Source organism: Suillus fuscotomentosus, assembly GCF_016647785.1.
Source record: "Suillus fuscotomentosus strain FC203 chromosome Unknown F5891scaffold_4, whole genome shotgun sequence".
Classification (NCBI taxonomy): Eukaryota; Fungi; Basidiomycota; class Agaricomycetes; order Boletales; family Suillaceae; genus Suillus; species Suillus fuscotomentosus.
The window spans coordinates 61,045-84,826 of NW_024539516.1; the positions used below are offsets into that span (position 1 = coordinate 61,045).

At 47.5% G+C, this 23,782-nt stretch overlaps 7 protein-coding genes across 7 annotated transcripts; 5 read left to right on the forward strand and 2 right to left on the reverse strand.

Annotated features, from left to right (window-relative positions):
• Positions 1-227: 227 nt before the first annotated feature.
• Positions 228-2,587, forward strand: F5891DRAFT_1002190 (glycoside hydrolase family 71 protein). Its single transcript, XM_041360232.1, has 7 exons — positions 228-849; positions 904-963; positions 1,014-1,293; positions 1,341-1,586; positions 1,639-1,822; positions 1,877-2,031; positions 2,086-2,587. The coding sequence occupies exons 1-7, from the start codon at positions 425-427 to the stop codon at positions 2,344-2,346; spliced, it is 1,611 nt and encodes a 536-aa protein (XP_041231981.1). The 5' UTR covers positions 228-424; the 3' UTR covers positions 2,347-2,587.
• A 687-nt stretch (positions 2,588-3,274) lies between these two features.
• On the reverse strand, positions 3,275-5,456 carry F5891DRAFT_1169651 (uncharacterized protein; the record flags this gene model as incomplete). Its single annotated transcript, XM_041365494.1, has 4 exons — positions 3,275-3,679; positions 3,732-4,586; positions 4,640-5,305; positions 5,361-5,456. The coding sequence occupies 3 exons, from the start codon at positions 5,454-5,456 to the stop codon at positions 3,768-3,770; spliced, it is 1,581 nt and encodes a 526-aa protein (XP_041231982.1). The 3' UTR covers positions 3,275-3,679; positions 3,732-3,767.
• A 130-nt stretch (positions 5,457-5,586) lies between these two features.
• F5891DRAFT_1237983 (P-loop containing nucleoside triphosphate hydrolase protein) lies at positions 5,587-9,909 on the forward strand (the record flags this gene model as incomplete). Its single annotated transcript, XM_041369671.1, has 13 exons — positions 5,587-5,772; positions 5,823-5,885; positions 5,936-5,985; positions 6,036-6,478; positions 6,547-7,164; positions 7,218-7,940; positions 7,994-8,152; positions 8,204-8,376; positions 8,428-9,072; positions 9,121-9,240; positions 9,295-9,408; positions 9,461-9,701; positions 9,750-9,909. 13 exons carry the CDS (start codon positions 5,587-5,589, stop codon positions 9,899-9,901), a joined length of 3,687 nt encoding a protein of 1,228 aa, XP_041231983.1. The 3' UTR covers positions 9,902-9,909.
• A 1,226-nt stretch (positions 9,910-11,135) lies between these two features.
• On the reverse strand, positions 11,136-17,300 carry F5891DRAFT_1125365 (SEN1 N terminal-domain-containing protein; the record flags this gene model as incomplete). Its single annotated transcript, XM_041363959.1, has 12 exons — positions 11,136-11,486; positions 11,577-11,716; positions 11,764-12,230; positions 12,279-12,355; positions 12,407-12,444; positions 12,494-13,245; positions 13,296-13,505; positions 13,552-15,454; positions 15,480-15,867; positions 15,891-16,252; positions 16,303-16,910; positions 16,969-17,300. 12 exons carry the CDS (start codon positions 17,298-17,300, stop codon positions 11,136-11,138), a joined length of 5,628 nt encoding a protein of 1,875 aa, XP_041231984.1.
• A 106-nt stretch (positions 17,301-17,406) lies between these two features.
• On the forward strand, positions 17,407-18,725 carry F5891DRAFT_466457 (Translin). The gene is made up of 7 exons (XM_041371922.1): positions 17,407-17,545; positions 17,619-17,709; positions 17,758-17,970; positions 18,031-18,110; positions 18,236-18,331; positions 18,386-18,458; positions 18,516-18,725. The coding sequence occupies exons 1-7, from the start codon at positions 17,483-17,485 to the stop codon at positions 18,575-18,577; spliced, it is 678 nt and encodes a 225-aa protein (XP_041231985.1). The 5' UTR covers positions 17,407-17,482; the 3' UTR covers positions 18,578-18,725.
• A 160-nt stretch (positions 18,726-18,885) lies between these two features.
• F5891DRAFT_1125367 (SGF29 tudor-like domain-containing protein) lies at positions 18,886-20,234 on the forward strand (the record flags this gene model as incomplete). Its single annotated transcript, XM_041363960.1, has 7 exons — positions 18,886-18,922; positions 18,986-19,214; positions 19,264-19,337; positions 19,399-19,723; positions 19,773-19,820; positions 19,889-20,075; positions 20,124-20,234. The coding sequence occupies 7 exons, from the start codon at positions 18,886-18,888 to the stop codon at positions 20,232-20,234; spliced, it is 1,011 nt and encodes a 336-aa protein (XP_041231986.1).
• A 212-nt stretch (positions 20,235-20,446) lies between these two features.
• F5891DRAFT_1181824 (HSP20-like chaperone) lies at positions 20,447-21,039 on the forward strand (the record flags this gene model as incomplete). The annotated part of the gene is made up of 2 exons (XM_041366067.1): positions 20,447-20,789; positions 20,840-21,039. The coding sequence occupies 2 exons, from the start codon at positions 20,447-20,449 to the stop codon at positions 21,037-21,039; spliced, it is 543 nt and encodes a 180-aa protein (XP_041231987.1).
• Between the last annotated feature and the right edge of the window lie 2,743 nt (positions 21,040-23,782).

The window sequence follows — 23,782 nt, forward strand, 5'->3', positions numbered from 1 at the left end:
CTGCCAGTGAAATTACATTCGAATAATCCAAAGTGCTCTGAACGCCCCAGTCAGGTCCAGGTCTACTTTTGATTGAAATTTTGCAAGAGGTAAAACCCCCGATATCTAATTCATGTCGAACGACGAAGACTTGGGAATTAAATGTCATGAACATTGTCGAGGTCACGTGACTAGTCACATGGAACAATAAGCTCGATGTAGCCGGGCGGACCGTGACGGCAGTCGTCATTGTTCTCAGCTTGTGTTTGACGTTCTGTGTACATTAACTAGGATCAAGCGCCCTACGATGATATATAAAAAGAATGAGTTCCAAACCCTTCTTTTTTTCTAATTACTTACCAGCATCCTTGAGTCGTGTCGGCTGCGCCGCAAACCCTTTATTAACCTTCAGGTTTCCATTCACTTTCTAACACTCGTTTCACTCATGGTGTCACCAGCGATGCTCGTGCACTTTCCACTCATTTTTCTTTCTTTTGTCGCTCTTTCCCTAGCTTCTCCCTTGAGGACTGACAGACACATAAACCATTTCAACCACCGATTTTCACGCAATTCTGCTGTGCAGCCTGTACTTCTCCTCAATTCGTCTGCTGGACCATCGTCCAGCGTGACACCTGCAAGCTCTTCTTCTTTTCCGGCAACTATGACAACGACTTCCCAGGCGCCCACTGGTACAAGCTCTCCGTCTGTATCATCAAAATATGTTATTGCACACTTCATGGTCGGAAATTCATACCCCTATACTGTGGATAATTGGCTTGCGGATATCTTTCTTGCGCATTCCAGCGGAATCGACGGCTTTGCTTTGAACGTAGGAGTGGATTCTTGGCAGCCCTCGCAGGTGGCCAATGCGTAAGTCCCTATTATTTTACTGAGTAATGGACTTCTGATTCAGCAAATTTCTAGCTATCAAGCCGCTCTCCAGTCTGGAACTGGTTTCAAGCTCTTCATGTCCTTTGATATGTCGTAAGTTAATTATTCATTTCATCATCTTCAGCAGATCATCATTCGTCCAGTTCTTTGCCTTGTACCACAGCTTCCGACGCTGCCAATCTTCGTACTTATATAACAACCTATGCCAAGCACCCCAATCAGCTGCTTTACAATGGCCGCGTTATGGCCTCAACTTTCTCTGGCGAAACTTGCACTTTCGGACAGGGATCCGTCGCTTCTGGATGGTCTACTCAATTCGTGCAACAGTTGACAGGATCTTCCGCAGTTCATTTTGTGCCATCATTTTTCGTCGATCCATCACAGTTCAATACCTACAGTGGGGTGATTGATGGCATGTTTAATGTAGGTTATTCCAGTATCACATTTTGCATGGATTTAATTGTTCTTAGTGGAATTCCGGATGGCCAATTCAAGTTACAACTTCATATGTATCGTCCATACCTGGTCTGCTTGGAGACATCGCTAGTGGTCTAGCCTCCACCGTCAGCTCTGCATTGTCTAATGTCATCGGGTCAACGACTCCGGATGATACATACATCTCGAGCTTGTCTGCAATGGGCGGCGGTAAAACGTACATGGCAGCTGTGTCTCCGTGGTTTTTCACTCATTATGGCCCGTCAACTTACAACAAAAACGTGGGTCGCTCTTCCGTCGTACATGTTGCGGACGCTGACAAGGCTCCTGTAGTGGATTTATCTCAGCGATGATCACTTGTACGCTACTCGGTGGGAGTCGTTGATCGCGATTCGCGACCAGGTAGATTTCGCACAAATCATTTCTTGGAATGATTTCGGAGAGTCGCATTACATTGGTCCGATAGAGGGCGCCCAACCCATGAGTCAAGCATGGGTTGATGGCAATGATCACACTGGTGCGCATTTACTAGTTTATACAGATGATGCGAATGCTAACTTAGGTCCTTTAGGCTGGCTCAATCTTACGTCTTATTACGCCTCAGCCTTCAAGACAGGATCATACCCCACTCCGGCCAAAGACCAGCTCATAATGTGGTCGCGTCCACATGCTGCCTCGGCTTCTGCGGCAAACGACCCAGTCGGAAAACCAACCAATTACCAGATTGTATGTGCTTTGTTGATATCAATGAGGTGCTTATCTCAACTACGATAAATCTAGACTTCAGACAATGTCTGGGCTGTGGTTCTGGCTACCTCCCCTGCCACAGTCGTACTCTCGACCTCGTCTAGTCATTCACAAACTTTCAACGTCCCGGCCGGCGTTTCTAAGTTAGCTATACCCATACAACCCGGCGGGACTATGTCTGGCACACTAACCCGAGGAGGGCAGACCGTCATTGATCTGCAGGCAACAGACTTCACTTTTGAGGCTAACCCGACAACATATAACTTTAATGTCCTCGTTGTTGCCTCTCCTTAGTCTCATGTTCAGCATTCGCTATTCTCGACAAATTTTCGGCTGTGATTCAAATATACCATCTATAGTATTACATTTTCGAGCTTGAGTGCATTGTATCTATATATCTTCTGCTAGTTATCATGTACGCTGGTGTACGGCATACTTACCTTGCTTGCAAGGTTTCATGATACAATCAATTTGCAGTGCAAGAAATTGTGGACCACTCATGAGTCAGTGTGTATCACTTCAATTTGACTTCGGTACATACTAAATAATTGAATCTCATTTTAGTGAGATGGCTGCAGCAGCTCCCGGACTCATGTTACACACTGTTGCTAGTTATGATTGGGAAGGGGGGAGCGAATGCTTCAGGTAAAGCGTACGCAACAACAACCCTGTGAAGCCTTCTACGGGAGATAGTATGATAAGCAGTCTAAACTCGGAGGGCATATACTCCTGCTAATGGGCCGACCGGAGATCAGAATAAACGGTTGTAAGTGAAGATATTCTTTGCTCTAGATAACAATGATCTCAAGCCTGCTACTAGGACTGCGGTGCACGAAAAAAATCTGCCATACCGCGTTCCAGATATCCCTCAGCCTTGAGCATATAAATACTGTCCTTGTCGAGCCATGTCTTTTAACCGGCCAAAAACTGAATTTCCTGCCCCGTACGATTTCGACGTAAGGGAGGGACATCGGAGTTGTCACAAGTTACCTCAAAATTGCCAAGAATGAAGCATTCTGCTATTGCACGATGACCGTCTGTATTCGCTTGAGTGAAAAGTCTAACCAAGGAAAGAGTTCTACGACCACATGGTGAGAGTTAGCATCGTCAGGGAAACATTAATTACCGTCATAGTGATTCATCTTTGTTTTTTAATGTGTTGGTCTGGACTCGGACGTACGTGGGATTGAGGGTTATACTCTACGGGATACTCGGCTAGCATCTTCTCGTCTTATCATACAATCAATGAAAAAATCAACCGCGTGTGGGATCCTCTTCAGGTGCATTGCAATTTACCTCGCGTAGGCAACGTTTCACCTTCCTCTCGGGGCCTCTTCTCACTTAATACCTTCGCATTCGCAAATGTGGCTACGCACCTCACAGGGAAGTGAAAGTCCCGACTCTAGGTTCTACTATGTAGACTCTGGGGCCAAAGCCTCGGGCAGGTCAGGGGCTTCGGCGGCTGGAGTTTGCTCGATGACAAAGCGTCACGTGTCAACAAGTTCATGCGTGTCAGACGCTTAAAAAGAGGTAGTATGCTATTGTCTGTGTTGGGGATGGCGAGCAATTGTTGTCCACTTGTTTCAACGATGTACTGAAGTTCGGAGGAGGACAAGTATGGTGGGAACTAGAACGAGACTCGTCTCAGCGTGAGTTAGGACAACGCTGAATATAAATACCTAGAACGGGACGAGTCTAGGTACATGTAAGTTAGGCTAGACGTCAATGACCTCAAGTTTGTCAATAGGGCTTGTCAGGAAATTCGGATTGCCATCGAACGTCGCGTATTCCACATCTGCATGAAGCATATAAATCCTCTCCTCGTCGATCCACATGTCCTCCAACTCTGAATCAGCACGATCAAACTTTCTGTCCGAAAATAGGACCTGGACGTAAGGCAGAGATGTTGTCAAGCTCTCTCCAAATCCACCGGCACTAATGTATGTCGTGGACGGCTCTTTCACCACTCGTCCTAGACCCCGACTGTTTGTCACAGCTAGAGGGCTAAAGTCCATTAGATGTAATATAAGCTGCGAGTAGCGCGTGCCGACAGGGAGTGCCTGCAAGACTCGATTTCCGTTAATGTGAATTTTGAAATGAAATGGGTGCCGGAAGATACGAGTATTTGAAGGACCCCAATGTTGCCATGGTATTGGCGTTGCTGCTACCATTTCGTTAAGGTCGAAGAAAATCCTCGTGGAAATGATGAAGACTTGAGTACTGAAAAATAAACCGGAACGAGAAGAAAGCGCAGTAAGGCATATGAGTCGATGTGTAGGGTCCGAGGTGCACATCGTCGCTTGGGCTTGCATATGCGGCTGTGAGTTATACCCAATATCATCTATCGGAGAAAGGTACCGTAGCATCAATGGGATGGGCATCAGGAAACACGCCAGCAATTCCGGCGTCTGGGACATGTTCTCAATTGAATAGAGATTCAAGTTATCGGTTATAACAAGTAATCGATTGTTGCCGAGGAAACAAAAATCAATTAAGGCGCCGGATCGGTTGGGTACTGCACCGCTGAGGATGCTCTAAATTCAGAATCAACTGTCAAGTCTTTCAACTATTTCAAACCAAAGCTCACACTTGATGTTGTCGAATATTTCCAGTCCCAGATCTGCAGCTGCCACACCTTGTCCAACGAAGTCCAATTTTCATCGTCCAAGCGACGCGACAGAGCGATATGCCTCCCAAAACCTTTGAGCTTTGCATTTGTCGTTTCAGAGTGGTTTTCCGAGTCGTCCGACCAAAATAGTCTCTCTCCAGCAGCCTGAGGGTGAACACCATCACCATCTAGGGCTCCAAGGTTAATATAGACTGTCTTGCGATGAATAACATAAGCGACAGCGATCAGGTTTTGTGCTGGGTCCATAAAAACATCAAGGTTGCATGAGTGTGGAACCGAACACAACGTTCCTGGAAGCCAGTTTCGCTGGATTGACTGTTGTGAGGGCTTTGGAAGTATCGGAAAGATCATGGCCGTATCTTCGTGTGTGTTCCACAAGCAGAAATGCCCACCAGCAACAATGTTTTCTCGAGATAGCGGTGCCCTTGTTATGGAGACCGTTTCGAAAGAGTGGATGTCAACCTTGAACCATGCGTGAGCTTTGTCTCTCAAAAGTTGCAGACGCTTAGAAATAGGTATGCTATTGTCCGTGTTGGGGATAGCGAGCAACTGTTGTCCACTTATTTCAACAATGTACTGAAGTTCGGAGGAGGACAAGTACGTCTGGCGAAGAGTTCTACATACCTGCAAGAGGATCGTCAGAATATCTAGAACAACGATAACATGAATGGCGACCCACAGATGTACACCGAAGAATATCTCGGTAAGGAAGGAAGCTCAAAATGCAAAACAAGAGTTCTTCAGCAAGAGACAGGAACCCTGTTTGTGGCTGCATCTCGTTATCCACTATGTACTAACACTTGAAGGCAACTTGCCCGCCCCTGATTACATAACCATTTTATGGTTATTGAAAAAGTCTATACTACAACTTTCACCAAGGGTCCAAGACAGCCTGCCAACGCTTCATGGATGAGCGACACAATTCCAAGGCGCGCCGGTCCACAGCAGGCTCGAGGAAGAAGGGGAAGTTGCGTCGTAAAAGCAACGGTGTCGTCCCTACAGCTGATGTCCCTGATCCCAACGCCGCGATCCTTGAATACAAGTCGCTCGAAGATAAGGAGCGCGACAGAAAAGAGAGGCTCGTGAGAGAGGTCTGCCCGTTACATTCTTGAAGGCTAGGAGACGCTGATACGGGCTGAAGCTTGCAGCACAGTCAGAATCCAAAGTATCGAGACAGAAGCGGAAGAGGCTGGAAAAGTATGTTGTGCGTCAATCTCCCTGCCTTCTGGAAGAGTTGTACAACGGTGCTTGTAGGAAAAAAAGCTAAGAAAAGAAGAGAGACTTGTGATTTTTGAGAAGCTAGCGTATGTGAAGTTTCCGCATTTCATCGTCGCATCTTTACAGAGGTTTGTAGCCAGACACAAGCTCAAACTTCAAGCCTTGATCTTCAATCCTCATCTACTCTTGGTACAGGAGCCACATATACAGCTCGAGAACGCCAGGAAAAGCTAGAAGATAAGGAAGTACGTCATGCCATGGAGGGCCATCCCAATAAACGTCGACGGCGCCATAACGATTTCACTATTCATGAATACGGAGATAGCGAAGACGAATCCGATGCGATGGATGGAATTGGATTCGTTGAGAGAGCTGATCAAACACCAGAGCAACATGATGAACATGAACATGAGGGGCCAGTCACGAAGGAGTTCTTCACGGATCCTCCTATGGCTTCGACAGTCTCGCAGCCAGCTGAATCCACATTTACCGTTGGTGGAGCGCTCAAACGGAATCCTGATGGTTCTGTCGTGGCGCCCCTAGTCGTGAATAAAAAGAATGCAAAGAGTCGAATAGTATGTATGCCCATGCCCTAACCGAGGAACTTTCGAAACTGATTTATTTTCTCGGAAGGCCTCCTTTCCGAGCTGGAAAAGAAGGATGCCACACACTAGGGGTTTCAGAACAGGAATCAGACTCGTCATTTGACAGCTCTGATTCGGCCTATGATACGGATGAAGAACACCACGACGACGATCGAGAAGGGGACATCTCAGCGGTGGGTTCAGACGAGGAAGAAGAGTGTCCTCCACCTGCAAAGAAACGACTTGGATTCAAGGACTGGGCCGTAAAACAGCTCAACACAGCGAAAGGCCACGATGTTACTAAAGGGACCCCATCGTTACTCGAAATTGAGCATCCAGCCGCACCTGCATCTCAAAAACGAAAGTCGATATCGTCACAGCCGAATTTAATGCGCGGTCCCCTGGGTGAAGACCTAAAGCTTCCTTCTACATCTTTTGCCGAATGCATGACGAAAATCTCCTCTAAATCATCTTATAGAAGCATAAAGTCGGTGTCTGTCATTCGTCCCCTTGATATCCAGGAGTCCAGGATGCAGTTGCCTATCATTGCAGAAGAGCAGCCCATCATGGAAACCATAATGCTCAATCCAGTGGTGATCATTTGCGGTGAAACTGGTAGCGGAAAGACTACTCAGGTCCCACAATTTCTCTACGAAGCCGGGTTTGGTGATCCTACTGGAGGTTAGTTTGCCTGTACGAGTATATCTCATGATAACTGATGTTGATGTACGCAGAAAACCCGGGCATGATAGGCGTTACGCAGCCACGGCGAGTTGCGGCAATGTCGATGGCATCTCGAGTGGCTCGTGAACTATCCTTGACCTCCTCCCGCGTATCGTACCAGATCCGATACGACGCCACCGTGTCTCCTTCAACTACGATCAAGTTTATGACCGATGGGGTGCTTTTGCGTGAACTTGCTACCGATTTCTTACTCTCAAAATATTCGGTGATTATCATCGACGAAGCGCATGAGCGTAGTATGAATACCGATATCTTGATCGGCGTCCTTAGTCGAGTAATCAAACTACGCGAACAAATGTGGAAGGATGGTACAGAGGGTACGAGACCACTACGGCTTATAATCATGTCGGCGACCCTACGCGTCGGTGACTTCGCAGAGAATCAGACCCTCTTCTCGTCGCCGCCTCCAGTTGTCAATGTTGATGCTCGTCAACACCCTGTAACAATACACTTCAATCGGCGGACGTCTACTGACTATGTCCGCGAAGCAGTCAAGAAAGCGGCCAAGATTCATGCTCGTTTGCCACCGGGAGGTATCCTCATATTCTTGACAGGGCAAAATGAAATCCAGGGCGTCTGCAAAAAGCTCGAGGCACGATATGGCAGAAAAGCTCTGGAAGCAAGAAAGAAGAGGAGACAAGTTGTCCAAGCTTCTTCTATTTTTGCAGAATCCGTTGCCAGTGAAGCTCCCTGTGCTGTCACTCCGCTTCACGGTGAGGAGTTTTAGGCAATAATCTAATGATTTTATCTCAAAAGGAACTTACAGCCGACGTCGAAGCCGAAGATATCGAGTTTGGCATTCATGAGCAGGAGTTAGCACTCGATGTAGATGGAGACCTTGCGGAGGAAGATCCCGAAGGCCTTGATAGTGATGACGAAGATGGCCTCAACGCTGAACTTGGCATCGATATCGAGGAGTGTGATGGTAACTTTTCGATATTTTAATATTTGACAAGCTCAAGTAACACGAATCTAGTCCCAATGCACGTCGTCCCTTTGTACTCGCTCTTGCCAAGCGAGAAACAAATGCGAGTTTTTGATACACCACCACCAGGCTATCGTTTGGTGGTAGTATCAACAAATGTCGCAGAGACCTCCCTTACGATCCCAAACATACGTTATGTAATCGATTCTGGTCGAGCGAAAGAGGTACGAGCGTTTCTATCGATAGTGAAAAGCACACTCTGACAGTGTATAAAGCGACATTATGATATAGCGAGCGGTATCCAGTCTTATCAGGTCAGCTGGGTCTCCAAGGCCTCCGCCGCCCAACGAGCTGGTCGCGCGGGTCGTACAGGTCCAGGCCACTGCTACAGGCTCTATTCCTCCGCTCTTTACGAGCATTATTTCGAGTCATTTTCACAGCCTGAAATCCTGCGCACACCGATTGAGGGTGTCGTTTTGCAGATGAAAAGCATGAACATCGACGCCGTTGTCAACTTCCCTTTCCCAACCCCTCCAGATAGACAGGTGTTGAAGAAGGCTGAGACGGTCCTCACTCGTCTTGGTGCGCTCAGTAGTACACCTCTCGTATCGCAAGCCGGGGTGTCTATGTCAACGATCGGGGGGCAACTGACGCCTCTAGGGAAGGCAATGAGCCTGTTCCCGCTTTCCCCGCGCTTCTCTCGATTGCTTGTTGGGAGCCAACAACATGGCTGCCTGCCCTATGTAATCTCGATCGTGGCAGCTATGTCGGTCGGGGACCCTTTTCTTCGTGAAGAAGGGTTAGACGTCGACAGCGAGTCCGATAGCGACGATGAAGGACTGGGACACATCAGGAACGCTTCCATTAGAGCGAAGGAGGCGAGGAGAGCCCGTCGGCGGACATTCTTTGAGTCTCAGCAGGTTCGTCTTCCACCTATCTGTCCAAAATTTTACTGAACACTAAAATAGATTCATGGCTCGCTGGGTAATTTTAATAGTGACATTTTCAGGTTACTCTCGCTTGTCGGGGCCTATGAGTATTCTGGAGGCGGTCACGAGTTTTGTAAGGCCCACTTTGTAAGGCCCAAGGTATGTCTAATAGTCATAATATCCAGCTCGCGGCAACATGACGGGAGACTACAGGCCATGGAAGAAATACGCAAACTGCGAGCTCAGCTGAGCAGCATCGCAGAAACAAATTTCCAAAACGCTGAAGTCCGCCTTAACACGAACATCCGACCTCCCAAAGACACTCAGGTAAGCGGTGTCTTGTCATGCATTCTAACTTTGGTGACATCAATTCGTTTAGCTCAAAGCCATCCGTCAACTGCTTGCCGCGGCATTTATTGATCAAGTAGCGGTACGCAAGGATCTTATACAAGAAAACTCGAGTGGAAAGCAGTTTTCGACTACTAAAGGTGTACCGTATGCGGCGGTGGGAGTACCCGGGGATGTTTTCATTCATCCAACGTCTGTGCTTGCAAATCGCCCTCCACCAGACTATCTCGTCTTTTCTGAAGTAGTCCAAACATCACGAACCTGGATCAAAGGTCTGTTTGTTGCCGCTGCAAATCTGATACATGCTGACAAACACGAAGGGCTAACGGTCATAAATCCTGCATGGCTGTCGAGTCTGGGAAAACAGAGTATGTGCACGTTTTCGAAACCTTCCAGAAACAATGCGGGAGTGATGATGTCTATACCGCGGTTTGGGCCAGATCAGTGGGAGCTGCCGCCCGTGAAAGTGTGATTAAGATACAATTGTGTTATTTGATATGTATGCGATGCGGCCCAGAAATCACTACCACGCGCAAGGGCGAAACGGTTGGTTCCGCTAAAATAATTCGCGCTCCCATGTCTGGAGCTCCCGGTACGCAGGAAATTGTAGCTGCATGGTGGATGGGCGAACTGATGGGCTGGCTGCCAGACTGTTGTCGAGGTTCCATAATCGCGTTGTGCCGTTTTCTGATGGCGATTGCGAGGATGCGGCCATTTGGAGATTTGGTTTGCAATGGCATAGACCGTGACGCTGTCAGCCTGAGTGTGCCCATCAAGCAGAGAGATCTACTGTTATCCCATGTCCTGAACGAGTGAGCAATCGTTTGACCCGCCCAGGCAAAACACTGACTCAGACAAGACTCGGAGTCTGTCCTTTGGGAGTGACGACACGTTTCGGATCCGTGTCCTTGTGTCCTAGATTTTTACTGGGTGGTCGTATGATCCAGGAGTCGGTTCATCATACCCACTAGTCGCAAACATGGCCATGTCTGGTAAGTAGATGACTGCCTCCAAGTATTCGTGCCCGAGGGATACCGTTACTCCCTTCTCCACGCCCCACCGCCTCACACTCCTATCCCAGCATCCGCTTACTGCTCGCTGACCATCTCGACTCCAAAACAGACAACACAGTTTCTGCGTCGCCTCTTCTTGGCTATAGTGCTAATCGGACTACTACCTCAGGACCATAAGTGCAGGGTGACAGGAACTCCATGATCACTGAACATATCAGCGATGCAGACGATACCTATATCGACGTACTCCTGCGCGCTGACATCAACGACAATGATTTCCACGTTACGGCTGACAACCCCATGTATTATTGACACCGGGTTTTTTTACTCCAACTCGATTTCACCTCCACCAATGAGCAGTCTTGCGTAACGTCTCTTGTGCCTTCGCAAGACTTGGCCATTCGTACGATGCTCGTAGTCTTTGTTTACCGGGCTGATTGCAGTGTTGTTATCTGCAACTGTATCCACGATGAAAGGATGGCGTGCTATATTCTATATTGTACAATGTATTCATCACATTACTAGTCCAACCTCGGGCTGGATGCAAGCAACGTGGGAACGTATATCATTCTGACATTATCCCGGCAAGGCCTGAAGGTGAATTACTTGTATAATTGAATGGCGATATCCAAGCGATCGCCTATGGTTTCCCAGGCTGATAGAATGATGGCTATGAGCACTGATCACCGAAACTCAAAGAAACATCACCTTGTTCTTCTTTGGTATAAATATGCTACCTTTCTCCTTCTTGAACCGTTTTGGAGGTGGCTGCGTTGTCCTGGTTTCATGTGGTCCAGAAGTGGAAGGTTCACCATTCACACCTTCAGCCAAACGACGCTTCTGACCAACGTCTCTGGGAATCGTCAGGTTTGCAGGAGGATCTTTCATCGACGGTTGCTCCTCAATCGTCTGTGAAGGTTTAGAGGAGGGAGGCCGACGGCTAGACTCAGCAAAGCTTTTGGGAGTGACTAGATCATCTGGTCTAGGCGGCAAAGTCACGACTGGCTGCTTCTTGGGCTTTGATGGTGATGGAAACCGGCGAACCTGCGGGTTCGTGGCTTGGGTGGTAAAAAAGCCAACATCCGCCTGTATCTCATTAAGTTCAGCGAGCGAAGGAGAATGTGAATGTCAGACCTCTGTGAGTAATGATCTTTCGCGAGCGTCCTGTACGATTTTGCGCCAGTTCTCGTCGCTTCGCTCGAGAGTAGGCGCATGACCCAGAATAAAGAGAGATGAACGCGCACGAGTTATAGCGACATTCATTCTCCGAACGTCTAGGCGCCTTTAGCTGCCTGTACGTATACAGATTGAAACATCATACCCGACAGGAAACCGACAGATTGCACTCCGGGACCAGCACGAACGCAAGAAAGGATGATAATATCTTTCTCTTGTCCCTGGAATCCATCAACAGTGTGGAAGTGTACCCTGCCCTTAATATCTCTCCCAAATCGTTGTTCAAAAGCTCGTTGGAGCTCCATGACTTGACCGCGGTACATGGAAACGATGCCAACGCGGAAGTCAAAGTCTATGTCGGAAAATTCCTTACACAAGCGTGCATACAAGGCGAGGGCGACTTGGCTCTCCGTAGCGTTTCTTAGAGAATGACCGTTTGTAGACGTTTCTAGTCCCCGGTTAACGTTGAAGAACCTGTATGTGCCGAATTTAGGATGCAAATGCCATGGCTGCTTGGTTTTGACATCCATATCTGGGCCATCCAAGAGTCGACCCTGGTAGAAGATCCTACTGGGAAGACGGCTAATATCGGGGTGCATGCGGTATTGGATGCTAAAAACAATAAGCGTATAGACTACTAGTGAAAGACGGAAGACATACCTGAGGAGGTGGACGGCATCGGGGCGGTGTTTCTGAAGGCGCACGAAAAGTGATTGATTATACCGGTACTTACAGGCCTTCAATCATGATCAGCACAAATACGGCAGGACTGCTTAAGCTCGGCTTACCTCCTGAGACAAAACTGTGGGAGCAAGTTGTTGTGGATCTAGACAGGGCTCAATGGGATGTCGGGAGCACGAAGGCATATTACTTACCACCAACCATAATGCATCTTTGACAAGGAAACTTGAGTGGAATCAATGAGCTCAACTCAATGGACTGGGCCGCTTCGTCGATGATGACCATTTCGAAATCAAGCTGTTCGAGCGTTTCATGCCCTGCACCTGACAAAGTGCAACAAATAACATCTGCCTCTTGGAGAACCTCCATCCTAACGCGCCTCCGTATAGCATCGAGCGTCCTAGAGTCCGATTTTTGTTGATCTTTCAACCGATCGAACTGCTGCGTCAGCGTCATCCGTCGTGAGTTTAGTTTCTTGATTTCTTCCTCCAGGACCACCATCCGGGCATTGTTGTCGCGAACAGAGGCCAGCTCCTCCAACTTCTGCTGCTTGATCTGCTTGACCTGCTCGATTTCGCCTCGTAACACGTTTATCTCGTTGTGCGCATCCTTGGAAGTGTTATTGGGAGTTTGCCCATTGAGCTTTTGTTCTACCAAGTAGTCAAGAGAAACTTCTTTCACGCTGATATCGATAGCCTTTTCTGTTCCAACTCGGACCACCTTAAGGGAACTGGCTTTCCGTTGAGGGCCTCTGTATCCTTCTTTGAGACGGCCAGCAATTTCGTCGATGGCAGCATTGCTAGGTGCGCAGAGTAGGATTTTCTTCACGGACTCTGAAGAGGTTGCGGTTTTTCCAACATGAATGGACGTCGTTGCACGTGGACGCTTCTGAAGAAAAGCTTCGACGAGACCGCAGATGGTTGATGTTTTTCCAGTTCCGGGAGGTCTGCGGAGATTTTCATTTGAGATGCCGGTCTGATGCCACATAAAACTTACCCTTGGATAAGCGCAAAACCATCTATCTTAAGCGATCCTATTATAGCGCGTGCCTGCGGCTCGTTGACATGGTGTGCGGACATGGTGTGCTGTACCTCGTGTTGCTGAAGGGGTGGCATACCAGACAGTTTCGGAGTTAATATCATTTGAAAGAGATCGTAGTGAGGCAATGCCATAAGAGCTCCATACTCCCGGTGAAGAGTGCTCAAGCTATCGAGCGATAAGCAATTATTGCAACACAGACAGGAAAACGCACCTGAAAGCCTTCTTCAGGCTCCAAACAGTATTGATATGCAGACCTATGTCGCCCATAGTGGAATGTACGAAGCAGCGGAGACCCATCTGCGATCCAAATGGTGTGGTCCTAAAACTCTGAACCTTCATCATGATCGACTTTTTACCCTCGGGATGTCGGAGTAACACGACATCCGTCTCCCCCAGCCGCCAATCTTTCTGGACAGGCTCCGAAATAGTTGCGTCAAAGTCCACGAAATCATCGGTGAAGTGCTTGGAGGTGATTTTACAATCGTACACTCCTTCTACGTTTTCTTTGGCTTGAATAATTTGAGACCAGCATTCTAGGAGTAACAAGGGCTCGAAAACTCGGAGATAGTGCTGATAGTCTTGGAAGGTGTCAGGAACATGAAGCAATGGTGCTTTTTGGGCAACAGTGGGAGGGTTGGGACCATCATGGTCGTAATTCCAAGATAGGAGGGTACGATGCAGTCCGGTGATGTCGGGCTTCAAACGCAATGCTCGACGACGCGCATCTTCTCGACGGTGGAGGCGCTCCATAGTCGCACTCTTGGCTTGGTTTTGAATATCCAGTAACTTTACTTGACGTCTTTCCGTGGGCTTCTTGACTTTTGGTGATCGCTGGAATTTACCCAAGGCGACCAGACCGCCCTGCACGGTTTCAGCCTCAGATCCAGAATCACTGGAATATTCTGATGAAGGGGCAGAGAGGAGTGTTGGTGCTTTACTGACGCTCGTCGACGTACTCGTTGATAACCGCTGGAACTTGGGAAATGCGCCCTTCATAACGTCGGGTTTGAGTTGGTCATTATTAGTGGGTTTCCGACGAACGACATCACTTTGCTTTCGTGCTGCCGCCTGTGCCTTCTGCGGTGGGAGTTCGTGGGGTTTGGTAGGTCGAGCAGGCGGCGCACGAACAACGGAAACGACTTCAACTTCCTTCTCCTCGAATGACGTCAGTGCGTCCTCTAACTGGGCTATTCGACTTGCATCAAGTTTGGTCTTTGAAATGCCGGATTTATCCTTGCGGGAAGCCTCAACGTGCCTGTTCAACTTGGTGAGAGAAGCTTCCGATGGAGGTATATCCGTTGTTCGAAAACATTCGAGAAGCGTCTGAAGCAGCGCAAAGGACTGATGGAGAAGCTCTTCATCAGAAAGCCGCAGCCACCGTGCAAGCTCTGTCAGCACTGGCTGCAGGTCGCTCATCATGTTCTTCCCCATCCGGGAAAGTTTTCGGACCTTCCCTGTTAATAATGAGGACGATTCATCTGTAGCAGTGACGCTAGCAGACTCCATTACTCTCCACTGAGCCAGAAGATCTCTCCCAAATATGAGCGCATCTCGCATCCAGACCGTCATGTCCGGGATTTCAAAGTACTCTGACCAGAGGGGTGTCCGTTTGAATATCACGGTAATGGACCGCGTCATCAAGTTCCACAGACGAGGTATTTGTGCTGCAGGCGCTTCTTTGTCTTTTGACCGCAGGAATGAGCTGTCGTGTAACAGTCCGTCTGGACTGGAGCACAAAACCTCAATGACATCGGTGAGACACTGCACAAGCGATTTGGAAAGGCTGCAGGCCTCCGGTACCTGTGGCGCGTAGTGAATGTATCGTTCCAGGAAGCTGAAGATGCCCTCAAACGAAGAGTCTGAGAGATTGGAAAGAAGGGCACGAAAGCAATCAATCCGAACGTCGACATCAAATGCTTGGCCAACAAGCGTCTTCGCAGCACCTTGGAGGTCTTCAATGGGAGACAGCATCAAAACCATGATATCACGTGCGACTCCAGGTCGACCCAAGACATCAAGAACGAATGACCTCTGATTGTAGTTTGCTAGCTTGGATACTACATCGAGAAATCCGCTTCGAGAAATATCGAGGCATCGATTGATGGCATCAAAAGCTTGGGCATTTGGACTCGAAAGAACGAGTCTGTACGCAGGCTTTGTTCAAGAAGTCGATGTGAGAGAACTGGGCAATAATGGCAATGATGGCGATGACGCCATCTGTGTCATTTGTCTGTAGAGACTCATATGTCTTCTTCCACATTTGTTCTCTAATAGCACAGACGGGGAACACCTTCGTGCGTCCTGCCAAGAACTCGCAGGAGGTTGTGATAGATTTGGAAATTTCATTGGCGTCCTGAGTCAAAGACGTCGTGATGAGCTCACGAGCAGCGCCGCGAACTTCTTTCCACTGAGAACTTGCGTACAAGCGACTAAAAGCCACCGAAATGAAAACCTCTGCATGAATGTCGAGTACACTTGAAACTGCCATGCGACGTGACAACGTCTCGTCAGACTGAGTTTTCCGCACCTGAGCGGCTAGTAACTAGGAACATTCAGTATAACGTCGGATAGGAAGATGAAAACACTAACTCGGACAGCAGAATACATGATCGCTGGACGTGCCTCCTGAAACCGTTCGTGTTGCAATTCCTCACAAAGAAAATCCACGATTCTTGCTAGAACGTCCCTATATATGGCAGAATCGGATATTGTTGCAAGATACTCCCCGAACCACGACAAAAACCATGGTTTTTCGCCTGCCGACTTGAGATCCTGTAGCATATCACTGAAGGAAGGATTGTCCTTGATTGCATCGAAAACGACCTGGGGATACTCTGGACCCTCGCCTTGCCATAACTTATTTCCTAAACGCTTGAGCAAGAAGAGTAGACACTTTAAGATATCAGAAAAATCTAGTTCCACATTTACTGGGCAATCAATCCAACAAACGAAATTAACTCACGTCGCCCAATGTCATGTAGATGGCCTGTCACGATTCTTCGATATCCAATTTCTTCAGATGGTTTTGCAAGAACTTCTGTTGGGAGATGTCGCAGAATGTGGCTGAATCCAGCCCAAAGTTCGCTCGAGTCGGAGGAGAATGAGTTCGATATGACACTGTCCGTTGTCGTTTCTTCGCCTTCGCGAGACAGTGTCAAAGCCCTTGTGACCGCCTGGAGTGCCAATTCATGTCCAGCAACAAACTGGTGTTCTAACATTGGGACTTGGGTGCTCTTGGTGATTTGAGCCTTCGCCCACTGTCTAACGGCAGAGGATTCATCCATTACGAGTACAAACAAACCAGGAGGAGGCGGATCCAGTGGCCAGGTTGAGATGGGCGGGCAGGCACGAATGAGGGGCAAGACCCGAGGGTCGCGAAAGACGCGCATGTTTGAGACCATGTGGTATAACAGAGGTTGAGGCACTTCTTGAGGTGTCCGAGAAGCCAATCTAGAGCTGGACAGGTCTATTCCAGTGCGTACGAGAGTCTCTACGACCACCGATAGTTCCCAGTCATCGAACTTGCTATAGAATGATCTGAGCACATCATCAGAGAATGCGCCAAAATAACTGCGGGATGGTCAGTTGAAAACACGCATTCTAGGTACTGTCTCATTGGGACACTCACGTTGTCCGAGAGCTAGCCTTCACTTCCCCAAACCCTCTGATACACTGACAGCATCCTGAGAGACAAGACTTCAACCTTCTTTTCCAATCATCTACTCTGGGACTGTCGTACGCAAAGAGCCTTAGTAGAAAGGTAGCAGCGCCAATGGTGAGCTGGTTGGCGCGACTGCAAAACCAGTGGTAGGTATTATCAGGTGCGGATGGTGGAATATTCATCAAATATAAGTATAACGGCTGAAGAATATCTTCTGCTCCATCGACCGTGTTCACGGGCGTGTCGCGAACTGAAGTAAGTAACGTCTTGACTTTGGAGAGTTCGACATCGGATGTCATGAACGAAGTTCAGCGTTCAGGTTGGTAGTTGAAGTTTCTGAAGGAAAGCAGCAACCAAAAGCGGTTCGAGTCACGAGCACTACATATGTATTTGCAGCTCAGTAATAAGCCGATATGATCTCAGCCAGACGGTGTCAAGGTCTTCTCAGTACAATAACTCGTGGGCGCCTCATCATCACAATATGGATTCTTGTGATGTAGAACGTCTTAACGAACTCTTGGAGCAGGATGTAGAACTGCGAGAGGTACACATTTAATTTTTATAATAATATGGGAACTCGCTGATCACCGCTGACCTCCAAAACTTCCCCCTTCTAGAAAATCAAGGAGCAAGTGACGGATCTGGATAAGAAGACTCGCAACATGGTCGGGGTTCTCAATAAGATCCATTCGACACCTCCCGAGTCAAGTTCTGCCATTGCTAACTCTTTCGGCTGATTGCCAATGCCTATCTTAGTTCCAGGTCTACTTGATAGTGTGCGCCCAATGTTGCACAGTTGTCAGACCACCAGTGCTGCAATGGCTGCGCTCATCCCCCCTAGCCAGTTCTGGCGATGGAAGGAAATGTGGACCAACTCTTTGCGCACTGCCATCTTTTCAGCTGCCTTGGTCGACTTTCTTGCAACAGGGAAACTCATTTCCCTGCCAGAGGTCTGCCAGATTCTAGGGAGTAAGCATTGTTATCCTATCTGTGGTATGTGCATAGTAACTATTCTGTCCCGGATTCCAGTCAAAGATGAATGGAAGGGCCGATTTGCACTACCCGTCGAAGATTATCTTCACGGTCTGATAAGCCTTGTCAACGAGTTGGTAAGTCAGATCATGTTAATTTGAATGCATTCTGTTGTTGTCTTCTTGCAACAGCCTTCTCCGATAGCTTTGGCGATTTTTTACCCTCACGATACGTTCAACTCACTCATCATTATTCTGTATAGTCCCGTCTCGCTGTAAACGCAGTGACCCTTGGGAACTTTGAAGCACCTATTCAGATATCTATCTTTGTGAAAGATCTATTCGCCGGATTTTCGATGGTTAGTTTCAAGTGTATAACTGGAAATAGCTCCAATGAATTTGATGGTGTCCAGCTGAATCTAAAGAATGACACGCTCCGGCGACGTTTTGATAGTCTGAAATATGATCTCAAGAAAATAGAAGAAGGTGGGCTCACACCGTGTGCGGGCTGTATGCCACAGTCTTTGACTACCTTTTGTTCAGTGGTATACGATGTCTCGCTCCGGAAATTGGCACCTCCTCCACAGGGAGGACATCAAATGTAAAACAATTTTAATGTAACACGTTCGACAATGTTGTGTTCGCAATATCAATATTTGGATACTCCGGTAGACATTGTACTAGTAGATGACTTGACCCTTATCCTACTAAGAGATTCGAAATTAACGTGATGATAGGGTGGCGGGGGCCCTCGGTCATTGTTAGGAGTAGACTCCGCGACAACTGTTTGTATTCAACTCCAAGACCGACATCCACGTTTCCACAGCTTTTCGTTCCACTTCGTACATGAACTCACCTAGAAATACTCGCTAACAGCTATTTTCTGCACCTCATATAGCTAAAGTCAACAAGAATGGATAGAAGGCGTGTACCACCGCGACCTCAGGAAGGTATGTTCTCACGCTCAGTTCATCGCCCTCGAACAACCCGAACGGTGCGGACTGCTCACTTAGCATCAGAGGTAGAATGCTGGTCGCAAGCATCTAAGTCATTGGTATCGTTCTCCAATATTTATGCCAACCCTAGCAGCCTCGAAACTATCGGGCGCGTCAACAGACTAATCTCCGCGTGGCCCACTGATGACGTCCTTCCGGCTGAAGGGTATGATCACTTGAAAACCAATTACAAACGGCTGTCTTCAGCCTTGAAAGATGTTCAACACATTAATGAAGAGGAAATCAAGTACGCTGATTTCTCAGCCTCCCCGTAAAGTATCACATTTTTTTTCCAGGGCTATCGATAATGTTATCGAAAAACTCGACGTTTTAATAGCCCTTCGAAAAGCACCAGAGTTACCCTCACAAGGTAATATTGTGATTTTACCCTAATCTTTAGACTCTTGCTCAGCCAAGCACATTTTATTCAGAGAAGCGAAACAAGCGCCCAAGGCCCCCATCACCTAGTACTGCCACAGCCACGTCAGTTACGCCACCCCTTATGTCTGCCACGCGGCCTATGTCAACACAAGTAACGTCTTCGCGGAGCTCGACAGGCCCTTCTCCTGCTATCCCATTTTCGAGAGAGCCAAAGGCTCGCAGGGAAGCTCTTGCGAAGCAGCTGCCGTTACAAGAAGGGCGAAAGGTTGCGTTCCATCCACCTGCGGGAAAGGCAGCTGACGGTAGCACGGCTGACGCTGATGAAACATGGATCTTGGCTGTTATCACAAAATGTATAAATCAGGATAAGAATCGGTGGGGCTCATTTTTTGGGGGGTGTTCTTCTAAGCCTTATTATTACTAGGTATGAAGTGCAGGACGTTGAACCTCAAGAAGACGGACAGCCCGGACAGTAAGTATTCATTTTCCATTATCATCATCATACGGAATAGATCACTTGATATCAAACACCATCCTCAGATGCTATAACACAACCCTTCGAGCCATTATACCACTACCGGATCCGAACGCCTCTCCAACAAGTGCCGCGCATCTGAATGCGTATCAAGAATTCCCTGCTGGTTCGACTGTCATGGCGCTCTATCCAGACACGAGCTGCTTTTACAGAGCTGAGGTCATATCCCCCCCGAGAGACGTACCAGGACGCGTAAGATAGTCCAACTTTTACCGCGTTTACGTGACTCATTTAATTTAGGGTGTGACCACGAAGACCATTGCATCGTACTACCAGCTCAAGTTTGAAGATGATGACGACCAAGAACATTCTGTTGCTGCACAGTGGGTTGTTGAGTGGCCCAAATCATGACTATATCACATGTCTTGGCATTAAGTATCTCTATTTACCATGATCTCTTGAATTGTCCATGATGTTCCTAGGCGACCAATGGAGATCGGGTTTAGTTTGCAACAATGTGCTGGGGACCCCGGACACTCGTTCATATTTATGTGACCTATGACGCGTTTGCAAGTTCTTACATATACGCCGCAGGAGGTGACTCGTTTTGCTTCAACACCATCATGTCTATCGCTCGACAACTTCTACACGAGATCCGCCCTATCTTTCGGATGCTGGAGGAACCTTTTGGCAGGTCCGCTGTAGGACCCATGTACCAACAGCGGTCTCTTTTTGATGACCCCTTCTTCCCCTCTCCTGCTGCCATACGTCCTCCAGTTGACGTAACAGAGGAAGGAGACAAATACATTATAGAAGCTGACCTTCCTGGTGTTAAAAAGGAGAACGTTGATATCAGGGTAGGTGATGCTGGCCGTAGTGTCACCATCCAAGGTAAAACCTCCTCTCGCCAAACCAATGGAGAATCAGACACTACCGCTGAAACGACTGGCAAGAACTCAGCTGAAGGTTAGTGAATTTCCTTCACACGCCGAACTATGACTGACACATTCTCTCAGGAGCCGTGGCAAAGACAGAGACGGGCACGCAACTTGCGATGGAGCGCCAATATCCGGGCAGCGCGACCTTCATTCGCACCGTCTGGCTGCCTCGTCCCGTTGACAGCTCCAAAGTGTCTGCAAAGCTCCAGGATGGCATCCTCACCATGACCGTCTCAAAGGCTGAGGATCAAGAGAGTATCAAGGTTCCCATCGAGTGATTTTTACAACCACTGATTGGCATCAGTATGGCAGACGTTTATTCTCACCTGCACAATATTGTTCCTACTCCCTATCTCACTTTTTCTTGCTTCCTAATGATCTACCTTCATCACTCAGCTCATACGATCTGGTATTAGTAGCGGTTCGCTTGTATGCTTCGCCTTGGTGTTTGACTTGTATGTACTTGTACTTATAAGCTACAGAGCTTAGTCCTCACTCAGTCTAAGAACTGAACATGACGTTTGTTTCACTCTCGCTGACTCGACTTGCTCTAGCCTTTATACAATGTAGTTTTGGCCAGCCCTCAACTTACTTAATCCTGGCATGTTTTGTGTGCACATAGTACCCGTCGTGCCTTCAGCACGAGAAGCAAAAGGCTAAAAAGGAGCTTCTTGGTTGGCGCGCGATGATCATTGTGAAGGCTCCTTTAGGTGCCTTATGTAATAACCATAAGTTTTGAAATAAATGATATTTTTGAAAAAAGTGCTTGTTACAAGGAACGACTGGTCACTGCTGCCGAGTCTAATACTTCTACGGTTTCAACTTTTAGCAACCAAGGTCCAAGACATCGATATATCAGCGCTATCTTATACTGTTGTTCACTGTCTCATGCATTCAACTCCAACTTACGTGTCGCTCATGACTCTGGGAACACGATGAGGCAAATGTCTAGCCTATCCAATACTCTATTACTCCCTGATTTGTGCGTGGCGGAAGCTCACTATGCAGAGTCGAACAGGCACACCTTGTTCGATGCTCTCCCATCCCTCGATTTGCATTAATTTCAAGATTGCTTGTACTATGTTTTCTCACACGCAACTGAAGACATTTCTGGCGCGGTCAAAATGTTTCCTGGGGAACACAAGGTAAGTATCTAGCATATTCAACACCCTATCAATAATCACCCACCAATTTACGCATGCTAAAAGCTCGCTATTTAGGTCAAACGTGCGTACCCTGCTCGACGCTCTCTCATCCGTCGATTTACATCAACTTCAAGATTGCTGTGCACCATTTTGTCCTCACACGCAGCTGAAGGCATCGCTGGCACGATCAAAATGATTTCTGGATGCCTGGTTCTCGAACGTGGAGTTATGACGACAGATGAGCAGCAAGCGGAATATTTTGCCCTTGTGCACCCTCGAAATAGTAGTATCTCATGTATCAAGATGACTTTTCTTAAGCAAAGAACCTTCCGGTACGTCACTACGTTACCATCGAATGGCGCAAGGAAAGATCCTCGTTGGTATTAACAGTTCGCAGGCTGGGCGCTGATGATTGGACGCACTGTCCATTCTTATCTGACGCTGGTGTAGTTCATTTCCGTCCTACATAATCGTCTCATGGGCGCAAGTAATATATCTGAACAGCACAATAACACATGATTGTTCTTGATCATCAGATCATGAAGAAGGAGCTCACGTTGTAGGCCTGTATCCCATCAACAGCAGTAAGTTATCGTTGTATGATGAACATTGAATATTGAAGCTCCGCATGATCGATGCAACTCACATGAAATCAAGCCGCTAAGCAGTTAGAACACCTTTGACGGATTCCACTGAGTTCTAGGTATTATAAGCGTCCAGTCGGTTGGTACACACTGTGCCAGTGCATTCAAGTTGGGTGTGCACATCTGCTACGTATAACCTTATTTTCAAAGGTACTTTTTTGATGCAATCTTGGAATACTCATCGCCTCACTGACAAATCTTCGGTGCCTTCATATATTTCATACGTTTCTTTTAAATCCAAAATCACCCAATAATAGGGTTTGCTTCGATCAAGGACTTTTGATCATGAAATCGCTTCTCCGTTCTAACTGTTTCATCGATAACAGTTGATGCAATCCATCAAGATTCTTGCTCAAGGAATGGATATCCAGACTAACCGCTATAAAAGCGCTGGATGGTGATGTGTCTGCACTAACTTCATACGCCCCATCCAGATATGACTGTAGTCTCAAATGATCCCGCTTGGCTGCCCTATATCAGTTTTCTGAGTATTAACAGCTATTTTACAGGTCCGTAGAGAGCAAGTGGGATGGAGATGGTGACGTCTCACTATCACTGACTGATTTTGCAGTTGTATCTTCTACCATGGTGCTATATGATTGGGGTGAGCGAAACCATACTTTCCGAGGGCATTATATATATTTATACGGCATCCAAGTATTGACATTCAGACAAGAGGTAAGTTGCAGTTTATCGGCGCAGCCGTCTCACTTATAATGCTTCAACAGTTCGAACTGGTCTGGGTAGGCAAGGTCCTACATCAGAAGCAGACTGGATAATGCAGTTGGCTTGGAGCAGATGCAACACTGGTCCTTCATGACCGTTCTTTATGTTTGTGTACGTTATGTCATCAATGCAGTCGAGATGCTGAGTCGACTTCAACGTATGCTAGGTGCGCTACATCGGAATACTATATTCTGTGTAAGTTAGCAAGGCTAACGAGTTGACATTGTACTGTACTAATAATCCATATCCCACCATTAGGATCATAATATTATGCATGTATCCCCAAATACACTGTGTTCATTTCTTCTAACCGGCGGCATGTAGGTAATGTCCCACACTCGCTGACAGATGTAGTGGGTATTATGCACTGATGGCTGCCATTCTCATTCAATTACTAACTGCACTCCCACACAGAAGTGAGTGACATTCTCAACCGCCCTATTATGTCGAGCATAATGACTGCAATAGCTGTAAGTTCATTTGAAGCATTGAGTCCATTAATGCAC

What these genes read in the sequence shown, in the direction of transcription:
- F5891DRAFT_1002190 (XM_041360232.1), top strand. Translation starts at nt 425, where the DNA reads ATGGTGTCACCAGCGATGCTCGTGCACTTTCCACTCATTTTTCTTTCT. An exon ending in TTCATGTCCTTTGATATGTC is followed by an intron (nt 964 to 1,013) that starts GTAAGTTAATTA and finishes TCATTCGTCCAG; the next exon opens with TTCTTTGCCTTGTACCACAG. An exon ending in TGATGGCAATGATCACACTG is followed by an intron (nt 1,823 to 1,876) that starts GTGCGCATTTAC and finishes TAGGTCCTTTAG; the next exon opens with GCTGGCTCAATCTTACGTCT.
- F5891DRAFT_466457 (XM_041371922.1), top strand. Translation starts at nt 17,483, where the DNA reads ATGGATTCTTGTGATGTAGAACGTCTTAACGAACTCTTGGAGCAGGAT. An exon ending in AGGATGTAGAACTGCGAGAG is followed by an intron (nt 17,546 to 17,618) that starts GTACACATTTAA and finishes TCCCCCTTCTAG; the next exon opens with AAAATCAAGGAGCAAGTGAC. An exon ending in TAAGCCTTGTCAACGAGTTG is followed by an intron (nt 18,111 to 18,235) that starts GTAAGTCAGATC and finishes TATTCTGTATAG; the next exon opens with TCCCGTCTCGCTGTAAACGC.